The 11,281-nt window shown below is 42.5% G+C and overlaps 2 protein-coding genes across 2 annotated transcripts; both read left to right on the top strand.

Moving 5' to 3' along the window:
* The first annotated feature begins 802 nt into the window (after window positions 1-802).
* Window positions 803-5,409, top strand: LOC105023707 (GDP-Man:Man(3)GlcNAc(2)-PP-Dol alpha-1,2-mannosyltransferase-like). Its single transcript, XM_010893114.3, has 5 exons — window positions 803-878; window positions 1,987-2,208; window positions 2,632-3,003; window positions 3,777-4,342; window positions 4,613-5,409. Exons 1-5 carry the CDS (start codon window positions 832-834, stop codon window positions 4,891-4,893), a joined length of 1,488 nt encoding a protein of 495 aa, XP_010891416.1. The 5' UTR covers window positions 803-831; the 3' UTR covers window positions 4,894-5,409.
* A 3,150-nt stretch (window positions 5,410-8,559) lies between these two features.
* spp2 (secreted phosphoprotein 2) lies at window positions 8,560-10,997 on the top strand. Its single transcript, NM_001304171.1, is given in 6 exon segments — window positions 8,560-8,671; window positions 9,264-9,391; window positions 9,571-9,693; window positions 10,248-10,355; window positions 10,568-10,616; window positions 10,710-10,997. Coding segments are annotated over 6 exon segments (639 nt in total). The 5' UTR covers window positions 8,560-8,568; the 3' UTR covers window positions 10,838-10,997.
* The last annotated feature ends 284 nt before the right edge of the window (window positions 10,998-11,281 follow it).

Below are 11,281 nucleotides of genomic sequence, written 5' to 3'. Positions count from 1 at the left end.
GTTGATTTAGCTTGAGTAAAGTCTAAGTTAAAGTTTACCTTTTTTTTGCTTTGCTTGTTGTTCATTCAACAATGTAAAACAAATAAGATGTAATACCGTTTTGAAATTTTCTAGACATCTCAAAATACTTGTGAAACCACCTTTATACAGAACATTATTTGTCCCTCACAGCTAATTATTTTAGGTCAGGTATTACCTTAAGCACCCAATAGGACATTTAAGTAAACAAAAAAAGAATATATATCATTATACATTCACTGAGTTTTGCTGCAAATGAGGGAGCTCAATGTCCCCTGCATGAAATGGAAGGTGTGAAACAATTACCTTGTGAAACAAGATCAGAAAATCAGATTTACTTGATTATTTTTTATATTATTTACTTGTGTTTTTTAAATATTTGTTTGTTTAATTTGTTCTTTTTTGCTGTTATTATGCATGTATGTTGAGCCATATTATGTTTTTACATAAACATTTTTATAAAAATTTAAATTTTTGAAGTAAAACAACTAAACTGACGCTTCCGCCTGCGCGATGACCAGCGTGAAACTGCGTGAGACTTTGTGCTGTTCTCAATTTCCTCCTCTCCTAGCCTCGATTAATGTATCATTATGTTTTTTTCAGAAGGTGTTTAGTTGAGAACATGTAAAGAGGAACATGCCCCGCAAATCCAACGTAGGAGTATTTTGTTGTGCCTAAAGACAAACGACAATATCTATCAAATCCAAAGTGTAACTAGTTTCACTATTCACTAGGTGGCGATACGCGCAAAAAAAACAAGAGAAGTTTCATACCTCAGGGACACACATCCGGTTCAGAGGTTGTGTTGTCAAGATGTCTGTCCATGATCAGCTCGCTCAATGTTTGTGTGATTTAATAAGGTTGGACTTTTGTGTGTGATGTAGTTACGTCTTTTTGTCTATAGATTTTTGTATTTTTCAAAAGATAAACTATACAACTCCTAGACAACTCAGTATGTGAGATTGATTGGTTAGTCAGCTGGAGTAAAGCGTTGTTGTTGTACAGTATTGCTAATTTCAGTCAGTACAGTAAAGGTGACGTTAACATCTACTGTATTTGTCATTCATTTTACTGATTGTTGTGGCTTTACACGTTTTTACATTAGTTCACTTGTATTAAGTTAACTAACACTAGCATATGATTTTAATGATCCAGCCACTGACAACTGCTGTAGCCATTTGTCAATAGAACATCAATTTCTCTGAAGCTAGCTACTTATTATATGATCAAAAGTATTTCCTGAACCAGTATCACCTCTGCCCATACTGGTTCCTACAAGTTTGTACTATAACTAGAGTATACGATGGGTTTGTGACTTCTCATTTCTGGAGTAACTCAGTTTGAAAAAGTTTTTGTTCTTTCCACCGATTATGTTGCAAAACGGTTTTAAAGCAGAAGCAAACTGAACGAAACTGTGACGGTCTTACCAGGTTTTTCCCCCAATAGAAACTAAATGTTTATATGTGCACAAGCTAAATGTTTAATTAATGTCATACCTCAGCCATGAAATTCTAAGTTTGATTGCAAGTGATTTTAATGACAGGGGCAAATATCGGCACACAACACATAGTACATCAGTTCTTTTAGTGGCAAAACATTTGCAAAATACATCTTTAAGGGAGACATGTTTGTTCTATCTAGCTACATAACCACAAGACAGAGTACCAACAACAAGTTATAACAATGGCCTAGGGTGATCCTACGATCTAAGCTGCTGCCTCTGGTGCACATATACTGCCGCAGCATGGGTTTGAATCCAGCCCACTGCTCTTAGAACAGAAAACAATAACTTGAAAAAGACAAGGCATTGAAGGATCTAAAGTAATTGTATATGTCGGGGACTAATATGTGTTCTAGCTTAACTACATAACTCTGAGTTTCACCAGCGCCCAACTACACATACCCTGACTTTGTCTCCCAAGCGGATTTGTCAGCTTATCTTGCGTGGTTCCTCTCCCAATGCCCCAGGTTGCTGTGGACATTGCTACTGCCATGCTTGTTTCTGTGTGTGCTCCTGACCGCCGTCCTGATCGCGCTGGTCATGAGTTTGCGCGTTTGGCTTCAGGCGAACAGGAATGCGCGGCGCGCACGAGACGGCCGCCCCACGGTGGCCTTCTTTCACCCATACTGCAACGCCGGTGGCGGCGGAGAGAGAGTCCTTTGGTGTGCCCTCAGAGCTTTGCAGAATAGGTAAGGAAAAGCTGTGCCTTCAGTGAATGTGTCGCCCCTCTGCAGTGCCAGTTCTAGCCTTTTGGAGGCCCTAAGCAAAATTTGATTTGGGGCACCCTCCCGTAGGGGTCTCGGGCTCCCTAGCGTTTGAGGGGCCTTCTAGCTGTCAGGGGCCCTCATCAACCACTTATGTCGCTTATGTGTAGAACCGGCCCTGTCCCGTGATTAAGCTAGCCCACTAGCTAATAAACAGCAGTTACAAATATTCATGCTACTATGGTGTGCAGTGTGTTCAGCCTGACAAATGGAGTTTGGGTGGGCAGGAAGCACCAGATAATGTGGATGGACTAACTAAATGTGCCTGATTAAGAGCTGTTGCAAAAAGGGTTAGCTACTCTGACTACTCAGTGTGCAGGCTTCAACATCGCCTTCTCCACGTTCCAGGTACCAAGATGTCAACTTTGTGGTGTACACAGGCGACCAGGGCGTGACAGGTCCACAGATTCTGGATGGTGCACGGAGGCGTTTCAATATCCTTCTACCTCGACCTATCCACTTTGTCTTCCTCAAACACCGCCTGTTGGTTGAGGCCAGCCTTTTTCCCTACTTCACCTTGATTGGTCAGAGTGTGGGCTCCATCTTCCTTGGTTGGGAAGCCCTTACAGAATTTGTCCCAGACGTCTACATCGACTCCATGGGTTATGCTTTCACCATGCCTGTGTTTAAATACCTAGGAGGCTGTCACGTGGCTAGCTACGTACACCATCCAACCATCAGCACGGACATGCTGTCTGCTGTGAGCGAAAGAAATCCCAGGTACGTAATCGGCTCACTTTGTCTAGGTTTTGGTTAGACACCACTTACAGAAAACAACCAAAACCTTGTAATTGGTTCTAGATACAATCTTTTATGTGTTATTGGTCCCAGAATGCAATGGATTGGGCCAGAGCCAGAACACACTTGGGTAAAGTTCAGAAACTGTTTAGTTGTTTTAAAACTGACATGCTGGATTAGATCCAAATGCTGATGACTGAGTTTTTACAACACCTCATCTAATTAACTGCAGTGAAGCGAGTTTCAGAGAAACATACGTAGAAAACAATTGTACAACATGAAAGGTCACATTGATTCGCCAAGTGGAAATTCAATTTGTGAATACTTTGTGAACTTAAAACTTCTCAAATGTAACACATTTTTGCGCAGGCAAGTAACAAAATGTTGTGGTAGCCCTGAACTACTTTTCCTAGCCAAGGGCTTGATGATTAGTAGATATGTTGAATCAGGTCTGCTAGCTCCAGGGTGGATCTACAGCCGGTGGTCCCTGAGGAGAGGTTGGAGAACAAATAATCGCGGTAGTTACTTCCAGCAACCTGGATCAATAAGTGTCATTCATGTTGTAATTTCAGGGTCCACTTTTTTTACTTGGCATCAATCAATCAATCAAAATTATTTATAAAGCCCTTTTTACAACAGCAGTTGTCACAAAGTGCTTTACAGAGACCCCCGGCCTGTTCTTATCGGCATCACTGCCTGTGTCGTGGGCTTCTGTTGAACTCGACTGATCCCCTCGTTGCGTCCCCTGCATCCAGGTTGGACAACCCAGACTCCATCTCCAACAACCTGTTCCTGAGCGCCGTCAAGGTCGTCTACTACTGCATGCTCGCGCTGCTCTACGGTCTGGCCAGCTCCTCCAGCGACGTGGTCATGGTCAACTCCAGCTGGACCCTGGAACACATCCTGACCCTGTGGCGCGCGCCAAACCGCACCTGCCTGGTCTACCCGCCCTGCGACACACAAGCCTTAGTGCAGCTCCCGTTGGACGAGGACTCGGGCAAGAAGTGTCATTCCATCGTCTCCGTCGGTCAGTTCAGACCGGAGAAGGACCACCGGCTCCAGATACGTGCCTTCCGGAAGGTGCTGGAGCGGAAGGAGGCGGGGCCAGATGGGAGGGAGTCGCTGAGGCTGGTGCTGATTGGCGGATGCCGAAACCGAGAGGATGAGGATAGGGTGCTGATGCTGAGGGGGTTGTGCCAGGAGTTGGGAGTGGCAGACAGGGTGGAGTTTAAACTTAATGTGCCCTTCGAGGAGTTGAAGAGGGAGCTGGGGGAGGCAACGGTGGGACTGCACACCATGTGGAACGAACACTTTGGGATAGGTATAAAAAATAAAAAAACTTTTAAAAGAAGAGAGAAATATAAAAAAATATAATGACTAACCTTCTAATGTTGCTGTTATTTTATTTCTATTAAAACGCAAGTCAGCAAAGCTCATTGAAAAACCTCAGGCCGTTCTGAAATGTTGTTCTACTGCAGTAGGTTTTTGTTCATAACTGACACAATGACCTATACGTATCGGTTGAGGTGTCATATATGCAATAAAACAGTCAGCCCAGGCCTTGTACGTTTGTGTTCTCCTCTCTTCCCAGGGGTGGTGGAGTGCATGGCTGCCGGAACGGTCATGGTGGCCCACAAGTCCGGAGGCCCCAAGCTGGACATCGTGGTACCCTACGAGGGAGGTCAGACGGGCTTTCTGGCTGAGGACGAGGACGGTTTTGCCGACGCCATGGAGCGGATCCTTGCCTTGTCGCCATTGGCCCGCCTAGAGATTAGACGCAACGCCCGTCTCTCGGTCGCCCGCTTCTCCGACCAGGAGTTTGAGAACTGCTTCCTGGCCGCCATGGAACCAGTCATGGGGACGTTGGCGTGAAGAGGCAGGAGTATGGGTGGCAGACTGGGGGTGGGCTTGGGGGGGTGAGGTGTGTGGAACGTTTGTGTTTGTGCTGCCTGGATGCAGGTGTTTACGTGCACAAGAACGACCTTGCAACAAAAGACAGATGCTTTTCTTGACACGTCTGGCCAATTTCTTTTTAGGAGCCTTTACTGTATGTTTAGTTTTCAAGACCCATTCCATTATTGTACTTTAATGCGTAAAGGTCTTTGTGTATAACCTTCTTCCTGGACTCTGCTAGTGGATATAGATGGTAGAGAGGATCAGTTGCCAACTGTGAACTTAGTAACGTTCCAGTTTTTTGTTTGCAATCAATCTAACTACAGATCTCTGAAGATCGCTATATCACAAAAAACAATGGGTTCCTGGAATGGGAAACATCCAGGGGTTGCGATAGAATATATTGGGCAGTGCAATGACGACAAACCATTTCCCAAACCTGATGGTGAATGTGCTGTTATAATGGTGTGGTTATTTAAAGTTATTTAAACATTCCATTGGGGGCCACTGAACTTTCTTTAAGATTTTTTTTTAAAGATTTATGTTCATATGATCTACATCCCCATTTCCTAAGTTGGGATGCTGTGTAAAATATAAAGAAAAACAGAATGCAATGATGTATTGCAAATATAATTTAAACCCTATATTCAATGGAAAATCATACAAAGACAACATATTATATGTTGAAACAGAAATGTTATTGTTTCTTGAAAAATATATGCCCACTTTGATTGAATTTTGATGCCAGCAACACATTTTAAAAAACCTGGGACAGAGGCAACAAAAGACTGGAAAGGTTTTGTGATGCTAAAAAAAACCTGGTAGACATTTCACAACTAATTAGGTTAATTGGAAACAGGTCATTAACATGATTGGGCATAAAAAGAGCAACCCAGAGAGGATGAATCTTTCCGAAGTAAAGAAAGGGGCTCACCACTCAGTGAAAAACGCTGCAAGCAAATAGTGCAACAATTTAAACATTTCTCAATGTAAAATTGCAAAGAGTTTGGGGATCTCATCATCTAGCCATGATCTTCGGGCCCACAGACGGCACTGAATTAAAATTAGACACGATTCTGTAGTGGGAATTGCTGCATGGGCTCAGGAACACTTCCAAAAACCATTGTCTGTGAACACAGTATGTTGCTGCATCCATAAATGCAAGTGAAAACCATGCAAAGAATAAACACTACCATGCAAAGAATAAACCATATATAAACAAAATCTAGAAATGCCACCGCCTTTTCTGGGCCCAAGCTCATTTAAGATGGACTGAGGCAAAATGGAACACTGTCCTTTTGTCTGACAAATCTAAATATGAAATTATTTTTGGGAGTCATGGACCGCGTCTTCAAGACTAAAGGGACCACCTAGCTTTTTATCAGCGCACAGTTCAAAAGCCAGCATCCGTCATGGTATGGGGGTGCATTAGTGCACATGGCATGGGTAGCTTGCACATCTGTGAAGGCACCATTACTGCTGAACAATATATACAGGTTTTGGAGCAACATATGTTGCCATTCAGATGACATATCTTTCAGGGAAGGCCTTGCTAATTTCAGCAAGACAATGCCAAATCAGAATCTGCACGTATTACATTACAGCATGGCTCTGTAGTAAAAGAGTCCGGGTGCTAAACTGTTCTGCCTGCAGTCCAGACGTGTCACCCATTGAAAACATTTGGCGCTTTATGAAATGAAAAATACGACAAAGGAGACCCCGTACTGTTGACCAGCCGAACTCCTATATCAAACAAGAATGGGAAAACATTAAACTTTCAAAACTACAGCAGTTCCCAAACGCTTACAAGTATTGTTGAAAGAAGAGGTGATGCAACACAGTGGTTAACATTCCCCTATCCCAACCTTTTTTTTAAACATGTTGCTGGCATCCAATTCAAAATAGGTATATATTTTTCTAAAAACAATAAAATGTCTTAGTTTCAACATTTGATAGTTAGGTCTGGTAATAATTGGACACTGACACAAGTTTAGTTTTTTTGGCTGTTTACCAGAATATATTCAAGTTACAGTTAAATAATTAATATGGGCTTAAAGTGCAGTCTCTCAGCTTTAAGGTGTATATTCCTTCATTATTTCTTCTTCAATTAAGCAGGTAAAAGGTCTGGAGTTGAATCCAGGTGTGGCATCCGCATTTGGAAGCTGTTGCTGTGAACCCACAACATGCAGTCAAAGGAGATCTTAATGCAAGTGAAACAGGCCATCCATGGGCTGCAAAATAAAAACCATCAGAGGGACATTAGGAGTGGCCCAATCAACAGTTTGGTACATTCTGAGAACAAAAGAACACGCTTGTGAGCTCTGCAACACAAAAAGGCCTGGATGTCTGTGGAAGACAACAGTGGTGGATGATCGTAGGATCCTTTCCATGGTGAATAAAAACCCCTTCACAACATCCAAGTGAACCTCCACAACATCTCCAGGAACCTTACAATAACCAGGTTATTGTAAGGTTTTTATTTTTCTGTTTTTCAGTTTCTTTTTCAATTGAACTGTTCACATTATTAGGTCACATTAAAAGTGGAAAAAGTTCTGACATGATTTATCTTTGTCTCATTCTTTTACGTCATAAAAACCTGGCATTTTAAGAGGGGTGTGTAGGCTTTTTATATCCACTGTATTGTCTGCTCAGATTCAGCCTAATTCAGCAAAGTTGATTGGACGGCGCTTCACTTTACAGATGGACAATGACCCAAAACATACGACGAAAGCAACCAAAGCAAAGGAGTTCTTTAAGGCAAAGAAGTGCAATATCCTGCAATGGCCGAGTCAAGCATGCATTTCCCTTGCTGAAGTCAAAACCTAAGACAGAAAGACACAAGAACAAACAACAACTGAAGACAGCTGCAGTAAAGGCCTGGCAAAGCATCACAAAGGAGGAAACCCAGCGTTTGGTGATGTCCATGTGTTCCAATCATTAATTCTTGACAAAATATTTTAAATGAACATTTTGTTTATGATTGTGTTAATATGTCCAATTACATTTGAGCCCCTGAAATAAGGGGACTGTGTATGAAAATGGATGCAATTCCTAAACATTTTATACAAAATCTTTGTTCAACCCTTGAATTAAAGCTGAAAGTCTGCACTTCAATTGCATTTTGGTTGTTTCAGTTCAAATCCTTTGTGGTGGCGTACAGAGACAGAATTATGAAAATTGTCTCAGTGTCCAAATATTTCTGCACCAAACTGTTATCTTTGTATTATTCTCAGCTAAATATAGGGATTAAATGATGTGCACATCATTGCATTCTGTATTTACATGCAGCAGTAGTCAACGTATTTAAAATGTAATGAGTCTTAAACTATATAGAACTGCAGGAAATTAGCTTCAAAACAAATGTTCCTAAGGTCACTCAAAATAATGATAGCAGTGTAGTTAATAGGTAAGCTCATTGAACAATCATACAAAGGGGGTAGTTGAAAACCACTGTACAAAATTACTGAAATGTCAACGAACACCGTCCAGACAAGCAGCACGTTTACTTCCAAGAAGACACCAGACTGTTCAGATCGCAATCTGGCCTCATGCCTATTGGTCAGCGTCAACAAAAACAAGGGCAGAGCCTTAGCGAAGGAGGAGGGGAAATGGGTGAGATGGAAATATAGTGGCTGGTGGTGCCGTATTTAAGGAATGTGGGAGTCGATGACTGAGGTGCTTTGTTACAACAGGCAGAAGATGAAGCGTTATATTGCTGTCCTTCTGCTTGCCCTGCTGCAGGCTCTGTGCTGCTCAGGTAAGTGATATGTACACTCATTTCAGGTGTGGAATGCATTCGATGATGTAATGCTGGATATGTGATTTGCATCCTTTCAATAAGCAAAGCCAAGCCAGTTGTATAAATGAATTTGCCTAATAAGAAATGCTCATTTTCATGTTCTGTTGAAAAACTGCTCTTCTACACTGTTGGGAAATGAATTTGATCCAGGGCTTAATAAGGTTGTTAAATGTGGGTAAATGGCACGTTAGAAATATTACAAATGAATTTCTGTACATAATGAGGGGTCAACCCAAAAAATTCTAGAATGGGGACAAAAATGTATTATTAATAATGAATTAATCTGCTACTTTCTATCTGCTATATTAAAGCTGTTCCATCCCTTAGAGTAGAAGTATTCAATCCTAAGGGGCCCCAAGCCGCTCTATGTATTTAACCAATTCTAGAGCTAGCACTGACTGATGTATTATTTATAAATAAAAATTCAACAATGTTTGTTTAAAATATTTTTTAATTTAATGACAGCACATTTCTTTCTCTATGCCGAGCAAAAGGAACCTACTGTACATTTCATCAGAATTGCTTCTAACCTTTGACCTCTATCCTGCAGGCGTACCCCAGTATCAGTCAGATCTGGCTTCCATGTCAGAAAAGGCTCTTGGCGTGGCCATGACCCAGGTCAACAAACTGTACGCAGGCCTTCGTCTCTACCGAGTCACAAGAGGTTCTGTCAAAAGGGTCAGTGTCTACAAATAATAATAATTAACAGGTGGGTGCCGCCACAGTATTTGGCCTCTTTCAAGGCATAAGGCACCCAACCAAAAAAGATCTAAACCAAGAACCGGGAAGGATTACCACTGTTAAAACAATAAATCTACTGCAAATGCTGAAGTGTTTTCTTTTGGCGTGTTTTCCAGGTTGTTCCTATCGGATTGAACACGTATGATCTGATGTTGAACTTTGGGATCAAGGAGACAGACTGTCTGAAGAGCTCCGGGGAAGACCCACAGAGATGTGCTTTCAGACTTGGCTTCTTTGTGGTGAGAACTACAGCATCTGTATATCTTGAGTTTTTCTATCTGATGTACTGTACATTCCAAACCACTGTTTTGAAGCCTTACCTCTGAGATTATTGAAATTTAAAAGATAAAATTCTTGTTTGGGAGATAAGATTTATCAGACAGCAAAGATATGTCATCAAAAAGAAAAGATAAAAGGGCTCTAGCTGTGCCAGTGGCTGTGCTGTTTTTCTCACTGACAAAATGACCAAATTGTTTTTGTTCAGAGAGATACATGTGGCCCACCGATGGGTCTTTGAGTTCATCTGGAACCTCTTCCGTGCTCTGTTGAATGTTTACACACCAGTGTTGATGCTGGCAGGGGATGCTGTTTTTTATTCAGAACGGAATGTGAACACTTCAGCTTTTTATTTCTCATTTTGTCATTCCATTGGGGCTGCTCGACGGCTACAAAATACGTATTTTTTTGAGAGAAGCCATCTGCATGTGTACTGAACTAGCATACTAATCAAGAGGCATTCTCCTGCACCCTTTCCCGTCTCTCTTGCCTGTGAGTAATCCTCCCTCCCTTTCAGACACCAGCATCCTGCACCAGTCGTGTCCGTGTCTCCAGGGACTTGGCAGAGGTGGTGTCTCTCAACTGTGGCAAAGACAGCTCCAGCAGCTCTGAGTCCAGTGAAGAGGTATATTGGGCTGGTGGATGGAGTGGGTGGGGGGGTGGGGGGGCTGCACAACAGATAAACAAGTAATAATCCTCCAAACTGAAACCTAAGTGATATGAAAATGAATCACGAGTAGCCAGTCAGACTGAGTCAAAGTTAAGGGCCAGTTGATCATCCAAATATCTGTCTGGCACGTTTAGACGGATAACTAAATCCCGACTCTTAATCGACAGACATTTGCGAGGAAGAGACCGTTCAACCTGGACCCGTTCGAAAACCGTGGTAAGCGAAGCGAACCTTAAAACCATCTCTGGGTGACGCAAATCCATAGGAAGTGTGTGTACGTCACTGTGCCCCACCCATCTGTCGCTGCAGGCCCCGCCCAACCAGTGTCTGGCTTCTCAGACGATCCGTCGGGCTCTCCCGGCCTGCCGTTCCCTGGGCAGGAATTAGCACCACCAAAAATCCCCAGGGGCGACAGCTTCAGCAACCATCTTCAGTGACTCGGCGAGACACGGTGTTGCAGACAGAAATGGAAAGATCAGCGTGATTCCCAGTTCCGTCTTCTCGTCAGGCCCATGGGCTCTGTACAATCGTATTGGTCGGGGAGAAGGTTTAGTAGGTTCTGATGGTGGTACTCTACATAAAAGATGATTTTCCATTAAATAATATACTTGTCTGATTGTCATTCATTTTGCATAAACACCGACTAGGACCCATTTTTGCGTTTGGGTGGTTGAGTCCTCTGAAGCCTCTGCGCCCCTCATACAGATGCAACTGAGAATGTCACCAATGATCCATTCAGAGATTTCAGTGATCCAGTGGCATATGTTTTTACAGAACATGTGTGGCCCACAAGAGGGCGCTCAAAGTGTATATTTCAACCAGGAAGTAAGTCTGTTACAGGATGCCAGGTAAGAAATTAGGGTTAAAGAACAAAACAGCAG

Source organism: Esox lucius, chromosome 22 (assembly GCF_011004845.1).
Source record: "Esox lucius isolate fEsoLuc1 chromosome 22, fEsoLuc1.pri, whole genome shotgun sequence".
NCBI classification, from domain to species: domain Eukaryota; kingdom Metazoa; phylum Chordata; class Actinopteri; order Esociformes; family Esocidae; genus Esox; species Esox lucius.
This window is presented reverse-complemented; position numbering and strand designations above follow the sequence as displayed.

What these genes read in the sequence shown, in the direction of transcription:
- LOC105023707 (XM_010893114.3), top strand. Translation starts at nt 832, where the DNA reads ATGTCTGTCCATGATCAGCTCGCTCAATGTTTGTGTGATTTAATAAG. An exon ending in GTGAGCGAAAGAAATCCCAG is followed by an intron (nt 3,004 to 3,776) that starts GTACGTAATCGG and finishes CCCTGCATCCAG; the next exon opens with GTTGGACAACCCAGACTCCA. An exon ending in GAACGAACACTTTGGGATAG is followed by an intron (nt 4,343 to 4,612) that starts GTATAAAAAATA and finishes CTCTCTTCCCAG; the next exon opens with GGGTGGTGGAGTGCATGGCT.